This window comes from Dipodomys spectabilis, unplaced genomic scaffold, assembly GCF_019054845.1.
Source record: "Dipodomys spectabilis isolate Male_0828 unplaced genomic scaffold, ASM1905484v1 ptg000128l, whole genome shotgun sequence".
Taxonomy (NCBI): Eukaryota; Metazoa; Chordata; class Mammalia; order Rodentia; family Heteromyidae; genus Dipodomys; species Dipodomys spectabilis.
The window spans coordinates 1,486,759-1,503,714 of NW_024870805.1; the positions used below are offsets into that span (position 1 = coordinate 1,486,759).

The 16,956-nt window shown below is 51.0% G+C and overlaps 1 protein-coding gene across 1 annotated transcript in view; it reads right to left on the minus strand.

Moving 5' to 3' along the window:
• The window catches only part of LOC122116226 (CUB and sushi domain-containing protein 1), a 168,923-nt gene that overhangs the window by 112,826 nt on the left and 39,141 nt on the right, over nt 1–16,956 (minus strand). Inside the window, exons 13-15 of the mRNA XM_042689888.1 lie at nt 15,289–15,393; nt 3,206–3,324; nt 1,870–1,939 (exon numbers count right to left, since the gene is read on the minus strand). Coding sequence (XP_042545822.1) covers nt 1,870–1,939; nt 3,206–3,324; nt 15,289–15,393 — 294 coding nt within the window. The remainder of the gene's footprint in view (nt 1–1,869; nt 1,940–3,205; nt 3,325–15,288; nt 15,394–16,956) is intronic.

Here is a 16,956-nt window from a genome sequence, read left to right on the forward strand (position 1 = left end):
CATGTGCCTACCAGCGCCCTGTGCCCACCAGCGCCCAGGGCCTTCCCATTTGGGAGGCAGCTGCTCCCAAGGAGATTCTGTGCTGTGCAGACAACTCCCACCCTGGTCTTGGCTGCTCATGTGTTCTGCCCCTACGTCTAGGTTCCCTCTGGACACAGGAACGCAACCAGAAATGACCGATTTCATCAAGAATGAGAGAGAGGCTGGAGAACGGGCACTCCAGCGTTTGCCCTGGGCAGCCTCTGAAATCGCAGTCTCCTCTCCTTTGAACCATGTTGCATGTGGCGCTGCGCCTGGAGGAGGCCGTGAAGCGACTTCCCACCCGGTTTAACGAGGCTCTCGTCGCCGAGAAGGGCTTTTTGCTACATTCATGACCGTGAGCTTGGTTAAGCTCTGAGATCAGCGTGGGACGCCTGGGCCTCTGGAAGTGGCTTATGTGCTTTGTCTCTGTGATCACTGGGATTATAAGGAATTAGGACATTCTGTGTCCAGGACTCGGAATGTGAAACATGATCCCCCCACAGGTTCCCACTCCTACGCCTCCTCTGTTGGGTTCCTCTTAAATCCCAGCCTGCCCACGTCTGCCATCAGCATCTGAGCTTTGCTGCGGGCGCGGGGGAGTTCCCCAGGGAAGAACGGCAGAGTTGGCCTGCCATTAACTATAGGGCATGAAACAAAGCCAAAGGGGAATTAAACTGGATGAAGTTGGCTTTTCAAGTTAAACACTCTTTTGCATAAAGCAGAGCAAGCAGTGTCACCTCCTCTGACAGAGTCAGTCGACTCCAAGGTGCCAAGTGCTGGGGCTCCCGCGTGTAAGGCGAAACACGAGCTGTGGAAGCAAATGGGGTGCTCATGCTTCATGTGTGAGGAAACCGGTGAAAATCAAGTCCCCCAGAACGCGTCGAGCAGGGCGAATCTGTTTTGCCTGAAGACAGGGGTTCACCATGCAGCTGGTGAATGGAGGCCCGGGGGGTGGAGGCCCAGGGAATGGCTTCCTGGACAATGAACAGCCGGCTTTGAGGCGAAGGAAGGACAGAGGCTGCGGGAGGGCCGCTGGGCCAAGGGGCCCGGACCACAGGAAGGCCGGTGTATCTCTGTGCGGGGGAAGTGCTGGAGAACCAGTGACAGGCTGGTGCTGCTGGCACCAGGAAGTTCTGGGGCTCCCTGTGGTGAGCAGCCCCAGGGGGCAGGGCGGGCTGAACCCCAGTGCCAAGGACGTGAAATATGACAGCAGCTTCAGATCACTGCCTTGTGAGACTGGATTTTGCTTCTGAAAACATGGTTTTCCAAGGCAAAGGCCTCCGGGCTCCACACTCCAGTCCTGGGGGCAGCGGCATGCTTCTCCCCGTGAGCTAAGACGCCTGCCTCCGTCACAAATCCAATTTGCTTGGCACCTGCAGCTGGAAAGCGTGTGCTCTCCAGGCAGAGATGCGAAAAGACAGAGCCATACAACACTGCTGTGGTTCCGATGCCATTACCACCAGCAAGCGCTTCTTGGTCTCTTTCCCTCCTTCCTTTCTTTCCTTACAATCCTTCCCTCCCTCCTTGCCTTTTTCCCTCCCTCCTCCCGCCCTCCTCAGCACCAGGGATGGAGCTGAGGGTCTGACGCGCTGGGCAAGTGCTCCTCTGCCTGAGGCTCACGCCACTCCCTTTGCTTTTCGTTTTTAGGTAGATTCTCCTGCTTTTTCTCAGCCAGCTTCAGACCTGTGACTCCTACTTTCATCTGGGACCACAGGCGGGTGCCCCTAGGCTCTGCCCTCGCATAACACAGGCTCTGCACGATATGCACACGTGTGCCGTTTGAAACCCGAGTAGAGGAGTCCTGCTTGGCCGGTGCTACAGGAAGTGGTTTCTGAGCGCATAGCATACCAATGCATAGGGGAGAGGGGTAGTTCCACCGACGGACGGTCCCCGGCATACAAGAGATGTGCGAACGGCCCTGTTTAAGAGAAAAGCGAAATAGAACTTGTGTTAGCACAGAAGAAACGTTTGTGAGAATATCTGTGGCTCTATTGTCGTTTTAAATTTTAATCATCAATGTAAAAATATCAGAAACTTGAAAAATCTATTGGTACTACTGATTATTAATGAGGCACCTAGAAAAAAATCCTCCATCACTAAAAAACACAGCCTCGACTGTCTTTCTAAGAAAACAACGATGCTGTAGCACGTTGTATATAATGCTGAGAGTCTCTGCGGCCGTCAGAAGTGCACACTCGCCGTACTATCGATCACAGCCGCAGCAGTCCCCAGGTTTTCCCCAGACGCTTGCGGTCACTGGAGCCTGTGGTGCTTCCTGGCACTGCTGCCTGAGGCTGTCTGCGGGGCTTTCACCCCGCTCTGCCCCAGGACTTGCCCTGCTGCAGACCTTGGGGGGCCCCGGCATTGCCAGGGCACTGCCCGCCCCACGCTCACCGAGCGCCTCCTCGAAGGCGGCCACGGCGCAGGAAACGCCTTCCTTCCAGGGGCTCCCAGCATCCACGTTCAAACGAACACACGCACACACACACACACACACACACACACACACACACACACACAGAGCAAACGCATGCCCTACGGTCTGAATTCACTGAAGGGTCGGGCCATCGGGAGCAGAGCCAGGCCCTGGGCTTCGGAAAGCACAAGGTTAAACCACCAAGCGACAGAGACTACGGTGGGATTGAGAAGCAAACAGATAACAGAATAATAATGGGTCACAGAAGAGTGGTTTCCCCAGGTGTATAAAGTATTTGTAAGAACTGTGTATAATTTATATACAAACGCATAACAAGCGTGTTGTAAACTTTCGCCTCCTGTTTCTTGAGGATTCTGTGCACTCATCGCCTGTCCCACGTGCCCGGCCTGCGTGGCGTCTAATGGTGACACTGAGCGTGCAGAGTGGGGCTGGCACAGGGCTCTGCAGCAGTGAGAGGCCTGGGCCCGGGGAGAGACTGACAGACCGCCGGACACGGACACTGTGTCTCCAGCCCCCGCGCGCCTCCGAACCTGCTCTGCACACCCACCGCAAGAATACGCGTTTAAGCCACTGTGAAAAGCAGGTGCCTGGCTCTGTGACTTGGCAGCTCTTTCAGGTGGGGCCTGGGCAGGACTGGCAAACCCACGGGCTCTCTAGGGCCAGCCCGGGGCCGGGGGGGGGGAGGGGACCATCCAGGGCCTGGTGGTGCCCAAGCCTTCTCCGCACCGAGGACAGCGGGACAGATACCTGCAGAGTGTAGCCGGGCTCACATTGGAAGGACAGCACGTCGTTCACCATGTAGCGGTCTCCAATCTTGAAGCCATTGCTGGGCAGGGTTGGCTCTTGGCACGCAGTGAGCCCCACGGCTAGGGAAGAGCAGAGACACACACTGGACCTCACACGGGCAACAAGATTCCCTCCAGGCTCACAGGGAAATACAGACCTCAGCGCCCGCTCTTTCTGCTACTCTTCCAAAAGGCCAAGGTGCTCAGCCAGGGTCCAAGCTGGTGTGTAGACACTACTCCACTTCCACCATGCAGAAAATCACCATTTTCCTTCAAGTAACAAACTTTGCCACTTTCACATTTGGTGCAAAACATTGGTTCTGTTCCAAAGCAAACACCACTGACACGATCGTGCCGGAAAGCCATGTCGCCAGGGGTATGTGAGCCTTCCTGAGACCAGGGCAGACTTCATGAAAGAATTGAAGTGTTCTTTCCATGAAAATGCAGTGAGAGCAGACATGCTGTACCCTTGTGTCTCAGTCTCTTTTTCTTGGTCTCTTAGAGAAGACAACTTCCCATTGTTCTCAGGCCAATGATCTTAGGCCAAAGGGATCAAAATTCCTGATGCAAAGCTATAATCGGTACCTTCCTGGAGCAGAGCTCTCTCCACTTAAGAAAATCACTGATCAAGAAGGACTGTGTCAAATCCTATTAGAACTCAACCTAAATAAACTCTGTTGTTTAATACATATTGCTTTCGTGAGAAGAAAAGCTACACAGTTATGATACATTATAGAGAGAAAATGTAAAATGTCCAAAGGTCCAAACTTCTGTGGGGTGAGCTGGGCTGGTATGTAAGTGTGCACGTGAGTGTGCAGCTGTGCCAATTGAACTTATGTACTTGCTAATGTGCTCAAGCTCGCCAGGCAGTGCACACTCTGGTGTGACTTCTGTCCGGGCAGGGGTGGAGGGACGGGCCAGGTGACATTTCTGCCACACAAGAAGTGCAGAGATTTACTACAAAGTTTTCAACTTTCCCTTCAATGATTGTCTTTTCTTAAACTGCATTAAGCCTTAGTACGTTTTATTCCCAGCAGGAATAAAAAGCCCACTCAGGGCTTTTCACCGAAAATAAAACTTCTAAATATGAGAAAATATGATCGCGTAAGACTGCAACTTGTCACATTCGTGTAAGCCTGAAATCTCTTTTTGTAACCTTAGGTTATGGATTACAACTACATTTAAATTCCCTGGTTATTTTTTCCCCACTGAAGATCAGTAATATCATCTGCTTTGAACATTTGGTTTCTTATTTCAGTCTGAAAGCATCTACTTTAAAATGTTCTGAACACAAAATTTCTAACTACAATTTAGTTCACTAAAACTCTAACTTATGGTGACATTATTAACGTTATTTTAGGATACTTCAAATACTGACTGGATAGAACTAAGAATAAAGAATATTAATGACAAAAGTATCCAAAATGCAGAGAGAAAATACTTTGAAATTTAAAATATATGCTAAAGGATTCAGAATAAAACCCCAGTGATTTAAGTCTCTCATTTAAACACATGCAATACAATGTATTTTACTCATTTATTCTACTTTTATTGTTCATTAATTTATAGGTGGTTCTTGTGTACTTATTTTCATTTTCTCCTTCCTCAAATTCTGTCTAAATCCAATTCATCCTCTGAAAACTATAACTTGCATTTATATTGATCGCCACCAAAATTACAGCATATTTTCTGAAGTACAAACGACAAACTTCACACTGGTTAATGTTTAATGTGGTTGCATTCAGGAAGCAGATTGAGGGAGACCAAGGTATTTGAAATGTTAGAAGGAAGCCTGCTCCCATACCTCCCTCCCTCCCTTCCTTCCTTCCTCCCTTCCTCCCTTCTTCCCTCCCTCCCTTCCTTCCTCCTTCCTTCCTTCCCTCCCTCTCTCCCTTCCTTCCTCCCTTCCTTCCTTTCTCCCTCCTTCCTTCCCTCCCTCCCTTCCTTCCATCCTCCCTCCTCCCTCCCCCACGTGGTCATGGAGCCTGCAGACATTATACAGTGAGATTATGAAGACATGGTATTTCTGGGCACGAGTCTCAGCACTGTCATGTGATGGTGACTTCGGCCATTCAGTAACTAAGTGAAGAGGTGGGTAGGGGAGAGACACAGCAAGGAAGGATGTCTACGCTGAGAATGGGGCACTGGGCGGGCTCCATGCTTGTGGTTTAAGGGCTGGCAAAGCCAGACAGAAGGCGGACCTGAGGGAGCTGGGGAGGGGTGAAAGGGCGGTCACAGGGAGCAGGAGGTGAGGGAGGGCAGCGACTGTCCGGTCAGCTCATGCGTGCGCTCCGAGACCAGAAAACCAGAAACAGACAGCAGTTAAGTTGGCTTCCTGCCTGCATTCTTAACTGTCATTATCATCGTTATGATGGTAGCACTGGGATTTGAGCTCAAGCCCTTGTGTTTGGTAGATGGCAGCCCTTTTTGACCCTTAGGTTATCTCTGAGTTAGGACGTTCTGTTCTGCCTGGGACCAGCCTGGCTATGGCCTGCATCCCTGTAGACACCAACCTCACTTGACTGCAGATTCCTTCCCCACCCACGTCGTATTTGTGGAGGGGCAGTCTTGCTAACTTTCCGCTATGACTGGCCTCAGATTGTCCTCTTCAGGTCTTTGTCATGGGATTTCAGGCATGAGCCACCAGTCCTGGGCCATGTATCCTTCTTTACAGAATGAATGAGAATGGTCTTTGACAAGTCTCCCTTTCGTGCCAAGTGGCGCCATGTGATGCTTTCAGAGACTGGAAGACTACCTCCTGTTAGAGGAACTGTGCCTCAGAAGGGACAGAGCGCGGAGCAAATGGCTCCCTATTCACCTTGACACCAGCACAGACAGCGAGAACACGTGCAGAGAGCACAGGAACGGCTTTAAAGACGGACAGAGCCAGGCATGGTCATGCACACCTGTGATTCCAGCACGCTGGATGCAGGGGACAAGCGGACCACAGGCTCAAGGCCATACAAGAAAAGAAGACTGGACGTAAAGTAGTTGTAAAACTTGACGTTTGAAGCAGAAATATCAGGGAAGAGTAAATGTCTACCTTATTAGCAAAACAACTTTCCTAAAAAGAAGTGTTTGAAGAGAACCAAGTTCATCTGAAAGTGGAAATGAACTAACAGGAGCAGCAGCCGGGCCAAGAATTATGAATCCCTGTGTGTGCGTGTGTGTGTGTGTGTGTGTGTGTGTGCACACGCACATGTGTGTGTGCTGGAGCTGGAGTTTGAACTCTGGGCCTGGACACTGTCTCTTACCTTTCACTCAAGACTGGCTCTACCACTTGAGCTGCAGCTCTACTTCCACCTTCTTCACTGATTCATTGGAGATAAGAATATCACAGACTTTCTGCATGGGCTGACTTTGAACCTCAATCTCAGCCTCTGGAGTAGCTAGGATGGCAGGCATGAGCAAACCTTTGGAAAGCAAGGATTTCCAGCCTTATGAAATCATTATGTCCTCAAATGTTATGTTTCTTTAAATGTGGTTCATGAAGCCCTGGATTTCCAGGTGAGGGGTGGATGTGGGGAGCGGAGAAGGCAGTTTGCGGAGGTTGGAAGGCCAGGAGCCACTGCCAAGGGCAAGAGCAGAGCCCGGTGGGCAGGGCGTGGGCGCGGTAGGCGTACTGCACACTGCACACCGCCATGCTCTGTTTTCTCCTGAGGTACAAAGCTGGACATCTTCAAATAGGCTGATGTATGAAATGGTGAGTAGACGTAAATATTGAAAGATAAGTTTTGAAACTCCATGAATCTGACCAGGAAAGCAAAGAAGGTGAAACAAAGCCACTGGAAGGACGAGTGTCCTAATTTGAGCAAAAGTACAGCTTAATGGCTTGACCTACACCGGCCGGGCGCGGGGGCGCAGGGAGAGTGGGGGGGCGCGGGGGGCGTGGGGGGCGTAGGGGGCATGGAGGGTGTGGGGAGTGGGGGGAGCGTGGGGGACTTGGGGGACACAGGGGTTGTGGGGGACTTGGGGGACACAGGGGGCGTGGGGAGTGCAGAGGGGGCATGGGGGACGCGGGGGGCGCAGGGGTTGTGGGGGACTTGGGGGACACAGGGGGCGTGGGGGGTGCAGAGGGGGCATGGGGGACGCGGGGGGTGTGGGGAGCGTGGGGGGCATGGGGGGTACGGGGGGTGTGGGGAGCGTGGGGGGCATGGGGGGCACGGGGGGTGTGGGGAGCGTGGGGGGCATGGGGGACACGGGGGGTGTGGGGAGCGCGGGGGGCATGGGGGGCACAGGGGTGTGGGGAGCGCGGGGGGCATGGGGGACATGGGGGGTGTGGGGAGCACGGGGGGCATGGGGGGCATGGGGGGTGTGGGGGGCTTGGGGAGCGCAGGGGGCATGGGGGGCATGGGGCGTGGGGAGCACGGGGCGGGGCGTGGGGGACTTGGGGGACGCAGGGGGTGTGGGGAGCGCGGGGGGCATGGGGGACATGGGGAGCACGGGGGGCATGGGGGGCATGGGGGGTGTGGGGAGCGTGGGGGGCATGGGGAGCATGGGGGGTACGGGGGGGTGCGGAGGGTGCAGGGAGAGTGGGAAGCCCACCACAGCAGGAAGTGTTGGAATTCTTCACAGCGGTTCTTCTAAATCCCTTAGGCAAAGTCAGACCAGCACTGCTCCGGTCTCATAGATGAAAATGATTTTAACACACAGGATAAATGTACCATTTCCATCCAACACCGAGCAAGGCACACAGGCCCTTGCAGACACTCTGACCTATCAGCACTTGGGTGGTAGTCTCCACCTTGGCGCTCCCCTCATCTCTGCTGATGGAGGTGCAAGTTGTTAAACTTCAGAAGGAAGACAGCACTGTTTTCTGCCTGGAAGGCGCTACAAGGGAAATGGAGTGACCAAGAAGAGAAAGAAGCAGAGCAAGTGGCGATACACAGAAAAGCTCACAGAGGCAAACTCAGAACACACACACACTCACACTCACACACACACTCACACGCACACACACACACATTCACACACTCACACTCACACCCACATACTCACACTCACACTCACACACACTCACACACACTCACTCACACTCACACACGTTCACACACTAACACTCACGCACACTCACACTCACTCATACACACACACTCACACAAACACACTCACACACTCACACTCACACACACATTCACACACTCACACTCTCACACACTCACACTCACACACACTAATACACACACTCACACTCACACACACATTCACACACTCACACTCACACACACTCATACACACACACTCACACACACTCATACACACATTCACACACTCACACACATTCACAGACACACACACACATTCCCACACTCACACACACTCACACACACTCACACTCACACACACTCATACACACTCACTCACACACACTCACACACACGTATTCAACCAATGGGCAGATCAACTGAACAACAACACATGGACCACCAAGGTTAGTTTTTACATTTGAAAAGAAGCCAAACAAGCTCCAAGCCTTCCTCTGTTGGAACAGCAGATGGCCCCTGCCTTGTGTTGGTTTGATTTAGAGCTTTCTTTTAAGTCACTTTTTAAAATGGTCCTCATGTGGTTGTGCAAGGGAGGCGTCGTGCAGGAACACAGTGCTCCTTGGTCTGTGCACCTCTTCAACAGCCGCCTCCCGGGCCTCACCCTTCCCTTGCTGAAGAACGGGTAAGGTTCTGGGGGTCATGCAGGAGCATTCACTGCTGTCCATGAATGTGTCCTGGGTGGGCAGAAGGATGCATTGTTGGCGTGCCAGACTACAGCAGTAAAAGAACATCTTGGGGGCTTTTTTGAAAATGAAAATATTTCAAGACTTAAGGCTCTGTTAATGATGACTGCAGATACAGGAGTGCTCCCAGGAAGAGACTGAGATCAGCTGACCGTATCACTGGACGTGTCCTGGTTTGCTGGCCCCAGGGCACTGAGCACAGAGGTCACCCGGCGGTTGCTCCCTAGGGGCTTACTCAGTCCCACTGTTGGAGTTGAGACCTCATTAATATTATGAAAGTAAGACTCATGTGTCACTGAAGCCACCATAATAATTGACGTGTGTTTAAAAGGATTACCGCCATCACAGGGCTAATCCAAGCTATACACATTCCGTTTCTGTAACCGTGGTGGAACGGGGGGCTGGGGGGAGATGTTCAGTATGTTTTTTTTAATTTAAAAAGACTCAAAGCACTTTCCAGAATTCATATCCCCTCATTTAGACACTATGTCTCTGTGTCTGTTGTGAGATGAATGCACCAGGGACACAGAACGGAAGCAAAGGAAAATGAGAGCTTGGAAGGCGGGTTCACACCAATGTCCTGTGGTCAGCCACCCCCACCTGCAGAAACTAATGCCCACAGGGGGCATGGGCCCAGGGTCAGGCTAGACGTACATGACCATCAGGAAGAGACCGCATGGGCCCGGTGTCAGGCCAAACGTACGTGACCATCAGGAAGAGACCGCATTTCCATTTCTTATAAAAAACATTTTTGAAGCTCATCCCTGGTAGATTGTAAGAACCTATCAGGGTACACAGCAAGGGGAATGACCCTCTCTGAATGACATTATATCTGAGAATTAGATAAATAAACCCAATTTGCTTTTTTTTTGCTTGTGTGGCTACCACATTTATAGTTTCCCCCTTATTTTTAAATTTTAAGTTGCCTAAGATACTTTAAGACAATGAAAGTTATCAATTCTTAAAATCTAGAAAGTCTTACTTTTCTGTTTTGACTCTTTTGACCAAGGCATTATTAACTTATGAGATAATTTTCCACCTTATATCTAGCAAAATCATATATATGTATATATGTTAATCATGTATGTTTTAAACTTACACTTGAAAAACGAATACTATATCATGACAAATTAATAATCACAGAAAATAAAAGCATATCAATAAAGTAAAATGGTACATATTGGTATTTATTTCATAATAGTTAAGTCTTCTAACTAATAAAAATGAGCTGGTGATTCCTGTGTCTAACCAGAACAACTCAGGAGGCTGAGATCTGAGGATGGATTTGAACCCAGCCTGGGCAGACAAAGCCTTCACACGCTTATTTTGCCAGTTGGCCAGCAAAAAGTCAGAACTGGAGGTATGGCTCACATGGTAGAACGCCTGGCATAGCACACGCAAAGACTTGAGTTCAAGGCCTAGAAGATACAGACATAGAAAAGAAGAAGGAAAGTAGTATGCTGAGCATTAAAATATGCTAAAATGGTTTAAAATCATAATAGATCTCAATTCAATTTTAGTTTGTGGCATCCGGAGACTTGACAAAAGGCTGGTGAGGTGGGACCAGGGGATGTGACACAAGAAGATCAGGAGCTGTGGAAACTCACCATAAACCCCATGGTACAGTACGAAAAAGTAGAAAGGAGAGGCGGGGGGCCGTCTGGGGTGAGGCAGGGAAACGGAGGCTCCAGGCACAGGGCATCAGCCCTGCTCTGAGGCCGGGCGGGGCATCTCCGGCCCAGGTCAGGCATCTGTGGCAGTCAGACAGAGGCTGGCGGAAAGTATATGGCTTACTCCAGAGCCGGCGCTCAGCCCAGGCACGGTGAACGGTAAAGTCCACAGAAACAGATGCTATCGTAAGCAACCTCTAATCAGGGAGCGATTCTCCTTCAGATAGGATCTCCTTGCAGCAGTTCATGTGTAATGTAAATACGACTCCATCCAGCTTTGTCTGTATCTCTGAGGTTTTTTATGTGATGCTAACACTTATATCCCTATTTAAAAGGTAGTTGTGAATTAGACAGACAGATGATTGATAGACAATTTCATTTAAAAAACAAACACTGGAGAAAGACTTCTCTATGAATAACTTAAAAAGTATTTTTAGCATTCATCTAACTATCCTTCAACTAGAGTGATTTAAAAATCCCTAAAACCCCAGGAGTAATTTTAAAAAACTACTAGAGCAATCTTTAAACCCCCACATTACTACAAACCCTTGAACTAGAGCAATTTAAAAGTCTCGTCCACTGGAGAGGTGGAAATCTACAAAACTGAAATATCCCTACCTGTCCAATGAGGAGAACACGCTCCGCTAGAAAATCATCACTTTCCCAGCTCCATCGGGGACCGCGCTTCCAGGTGCTCCGGTGACCTGCGTTCTGAGGGAGAGGTGCACGGCAGGCTGTGCGGGGCAGAGCGCGGGGCAGAGCGCGGGATGGGGTCGCACCTGGGAGCACTGGCCATGCCCAGAGGCCCCGGGGAAAACAGCACTCTAGTGGCCCAGGCCGAAGGGCGCCTCCCCCTGCACCCCCAGTGAGGGCTGGACACAGCTGTCCCTAGTCTGGAGCGTGAGCAGAGCAGGGCACAAACCACCATTCATGTCCTTGGACCTTTGTTCCTAGGAACACAAGTCCTACATCACTGGAGACAAGCAAGGCCTGTCCTACATCGCTGGAGACAAGCAAGGCCTGTCCTACGTCGCTGGAGACAAGCAACTCCTGTCCTACGTCGCTGGAGACAAGCAAGGCCTGTCCTACGTCGCTGGAGACAAGCAAGACCTGCCTGTGGGGCCAGCCACGTCTGGATGGGAGACAGGAGGCCTGCTGGGGGGCCAGCATGAACTGAGCAGCATCTGCCTGATCCTTGTCCCTGCCAGGTGGGAAGTCCACTAGCCCACATCACTGGGAGGGAGGCAGAGGGTAAGAAAACTTACAGACTGAGAGCTCATCGGGGTGACCAGGCTGGGGTGACCCTGCCCAGGCCTTCCAACTGAAGTGTGGGCTACATTCAGAGCCGTGCTGGTCCCTCTGGGGACAAGCACACTGATCATCTCTTTATACCAAGTGTCCAGGGAAAGCCAAGGCTGCAGGCGGAGTCCTAACACTCAGTTCCCAGCCAGAGCCGGGGGGCCAGGGCAGCTCAGCTCCAGGGCCTGAAGCCCGTGATGCTCAGTAACCATGGCAACCACAGAACCACAGCCATGCTAGGTTCCTGCCCCATTCAGAGTAACAGGCTTACAGAGGAGAAGTGTCCGGCCTTGAGGTGGACAGTGTCAGGAATGGTCTCCACCGCTCCGCCCCTGCTGCCTGCCTTTTACAGACAAGCAGGGAATAACAGTCCTAGGCACAGAAACAGTAACACGCAGAGCCAAACTCACAGTCTGCACATCGAACACAGAAATGCCCAAATAACTGTGAAAAGTCTACGCAAGAATCCAGGGGAGCAGAGGGCTGATGTGCCTGCAGGGGCTGGCCAATTACCTCAGAGATGGTAGCAGTAAGAAAAAGCCAAGTGGAAAAGTGGAGGGAGAAATTATGTCATGAGCTCACCACTGGCAGAATGGACCCGTTTTGGAAAGACGGAAGACATACGAAAAAGAAATTAAAATGATGACCGGCAAATACAAAGAAAGCAAACACAGAATTGGACCTATAAGAACTGAGAAGCGATATCAAATACTCCAACATACATGCAGCTGGACTCTCAGGAAAATCAGGGGGAAAATGCGTAAAATACATACTTTGAACATGTCTTTTCCCCCTTGGAACAGCATTTTGCTGTGTAGATGAAGCTAGCTTACACCTCATCACGAGGCCCAGGCTGGCCTTGAACTCATAATTCTCAGCCTCCACAATGCTCAAGTTACAGGCATATGCCCCCATCTGAAAACATTTTTATAACTAATTTTAAAATGTCAAACAATAGATACGAAGAACATCAGAAAACCCAAACCAGGATATCTGACAGATACACATGTACACACACATATACACACAAACACACAAATACCACACTCACATACCTACACATACACACACACTCATGAGCAGCCCTGGCACCTCACAGTCAGAGAAGAATAGAAGCCAGAAATAGAGAAAAGCGCGGAGGTGAGCAGGACACGGGCCGTGGTGCCATCGCTGTGGGAAGTGAGAATGTCGGTGGAAGGTGACTCCTGCCAGGAGGAAGAGCACCGGCCGCACTTGCAGGTGGAAAGCGGAAGGTGCCGAGCTGCAGGGTGGGGGAGCCGTCTCCGCTCAGGCCCCCGGCCTTGGGATCTGCATGCATGCGCAGCTGCTCAGCTCCTCACACACTGCAGGGCCAGCTGAGGAGTACCCGGGCGGAGGAGCTGAGGAGTGACGGCCCCTTAGCTACAGCCGGGCGGAGGAGCTCCTGGAAAGAACTCGCCTCCGTGCTCAGCCACACCTGCTTGTGTCCACCAGGTGCTCCCAAGGACCCAGCCTGCCCACAGAAGGCTGGCGCAGGGCCGCCAAGGGTAGGGGACCGTGTGGGTCATGGACAGTTGTTCTCACTCTTACTTCACAAGTGTGTGTTTTAGTGAAACAGGAATTCAGCTCTTTGCAGATTGGCAGTTCATATTTCAAGATGCCCTAATAAGTAGCTGGATTAAACATACTAAAAACTCCTTTGGCAGCTTAAACCCGCAGTTCTCACTCGATGTGGTACAGGTTGTAGGGAGGTGACTTGTACTATTTCAATATCTTTTTTTTTGGGTCTGGTCGTGGGGCCTGAACTCTGGGCCTGGGCGCTGTCCCTCAGCTCTTCAGCTCAAGGCTAGCGCTCTACCACTTGAGCCACAGCACCACTTCCGGCTTTTTTCTTTTTGCTTATGTGGTGCTGAGGAATCGAACCCAGGGCCTCAGGCATGCAAGGCAAGTGCTTTACCACTGAGCCACCTTCCCAGCCCTTGAATATCTATTTTGAAACCTAGCGCACACAGAGCAGAGGCCTGGCTTCCTCCAGTTAATCGAGAGGCAGGGACGATTAAAGGAGGGTTAGTGCCAAGGAACCACAACAGCAGCAAAGCCAGCGCTCTGCGCGGATGAACAAAATCTAAATGTAACAAGCAATTATACACCTCCTTGCGCTCCCAAACCATGCCGGGGCTCCTCAGAGTTCACTTCCATGTTCCTTACTGAAATGTTTCTCTCTTCGAGGGAAGTATATTGATTAGCAATAAAGCGTAATGTCGACAATGCGACTGATGAGGCTGAAGCTCAGCTGAGTAAGAGATAAATGTGCCCAATCACCAGCATCCACACTGCGCCTCTCTCCATGAAGAGCAAGTGAAAAGCCACAGCGGCAAAACCACGTTGACAGGGTTAGCACTGCCCGAAGTTTGAATGAATCTGTGTACGCTGCCACACATGAGGTTTATGTTCTGCTAACATTCACAAAACGTGTCAAGGAAGCAGAGGTTTCCATCTGTGTGCGTGGCCCCACTGCCCGCTGCCACGAAGATAATCCCTCTCCCATGAACTGGAATGGACCTGCCCCCATGCTGGCAGTGAGCGGGAGTCTCACTGCAACGGGAGAGGCCCCTTCACCGAGTCTCTGCGTCTGCTTTTTTATCAGCGGCTGGAAATCTGGCCTTTCAGAGCAAGCCTACATTACATCCCGCAGTGTTTATTATCTCAATTCACAGTGTCACCTCTTACGGCCGATCCACGCATCTGCTCATTTGCAACTGCTCATTAGAGGCTCTGAATGGTGGCACGCAGCCGTTTGGTGCTGGCAAACATGTCCAAATCAGCTTACAAGGGTTACCTGCGTAGCCTAACACCAAGATGTGTGCATTTGACTTGTGTCCTCCCATTTATCAGACTATTAACTCAGTCTCACAACCAGTTTTAAAAGGTTACAGTCCCCTCTGCAGAGCCTTCTTCTAATTAAGATGAGGCACACACACGCGTGGCCGGGGAGAGGCCGCGTTGGGTGAGCTCTTACTTCCTAAGACAAGAAATGGAAACAAGGTTTATGTAACCTAGATGGATATTACGAATTTTCTGTTTCTGGACGCTAATAAGAATATTGTTCCTCATCCCTGAGAAAGTGGCAGTATGACAAATGGCCAGCTTCTGTGTTTATTTTTAACACCCAAAGCCTGCAATTACAGCCGCTGTTTTGTTTAATTATTTGAGATAATAACTTCTACCTCCTCATTCATTTGTGAAGTTTAACACCGCCTCATTAATCTGTGAGATTTCACCCCTACAAAGAGCACACCTTCACGGTTCCTTTAAGAAAATGGCTGAGCACAGCAGCGGGGAGGGGGGGAGCAGCCATGGGGGCCTTACTTTTGTATTCCAGATGGAAGCCGGCAGCGGCCACACTGATGTCGGACTGGAAGTGCAGGTAGAGCTGGTTGGACGTGCTGTTCAGCAGCGCTGGCACTGTGGTTCCTGGGGGACAAGCACAAGGTGGGGCCTCAGACACAGACACCAACCCGCCCGGCCAGACTCGCTGCCTGTCTGGCCATCTCATGTTTCATCTGGCTACTCCAGCCAGCTACTCCACAACCCCCACCGGCCTCCCCCTACCCCCGTGATATAACACTCGCACGGGGTCTCTTCTGCCACCCTCGGGGTCAGAGGACGGGACCTCCCTGGCTCTTCCTCGCTTTATCCATGCGTTCTGTGGACACAACTTGTGAGTTTTACTTCTAGATACAGGTGCACGACACATTGTGCAGTTCAAAGTGAACAGACACAGTGCCCTCTGCGTATTCATTCTGAGAGCTGGGGATCGTATCCTTCATTCTCGGGGTTCACTGCCATGCCCCAGGTCCGAAAAGAGTCAAACGTGGGGCCTCTGCTCCACGCTCGCTCACCCCAGGCTCTGGGGCCCCCGTGGCTGTGTGGTAGCGGAATTGGAAAGCCCACGTCCAACCAGGCCCTGAGGCCTGCACGTTTCTTCGGACATAGCCACACGCAGTGGCGTGAGTGGCTGTGGGTTTTGGCACCCAGATACCACGTAGCACCCAGAGGGCCGTCAGCCAGGGATGGGGGGAGCAGGGCTCATGGCTGGCAGACATGCCGAGGGACTGCTGAGGTCCCCCACCGTGGGGTGTGCTTCCGGCGATCCTCGGCACGGATCACATACAAAATGCAACCGAGCAGTTTTTAAAAAATGCTGCTAAGGCAGAACATTTCCGATCCCACTGTGTTACTGTGACCTAGATAGCAGGACACACAACAGCGGGGAGAGGGATTTTATCGCTGTCCCCGCAGACTCGGCTCCCCACTTCCCTTTAATACCGACTGTCAGCTACAAATTCATATGCACGCCTCTGTATTTCATTCATTTATAATGTATAACCTGCCTGCTCCAAAACTGATTTCTAATCGCTCACACAAAAGACCTACATATGCCTGTCCCAGTAGAAATGAAAAATCAAAACTGGATTTATTTGAGATGTCAATCTAGCTGCCAGTGATGTGAACCTCTTATGACGACTCATTCTTGTTCTTACTTTATAACTTTTAAAATGGGTTTAATATCTCCTCTATAAATATTGTTGGGTAACATGGGAGTAAAAACATTTAAATATTGATTATGTTCCAAATCATTCAAACTTTTCTGCTGATTTGTTATTTCCATAAAATGTACTTTTTTAAAATCTCATGGTGACAGAACTACACCACACTGTCTCCATTGTGACCGCCAGACCTGTACCACATTGTCTCCAGGGTGTCAGAACTACACCACACTGTCTCCAGGGTGACCATCAGACCTGCACCACACTGTCTCCAGGGTGACCATCAGACCTGCACCACACTGTCTCCAGGGTGACCATCAGACCTGCACCACACTGTCTCCAGGGTGACAGAACTACACCACACTGTCTCCAGGATGACAGAACTACACCACACTGTCTCCATGGTGACAGAACTACACCACACTGTCTCCAGGGTGACCATCAGACCTGTACCACACTGTCTCCAGGGTGACAGAACTACACCACA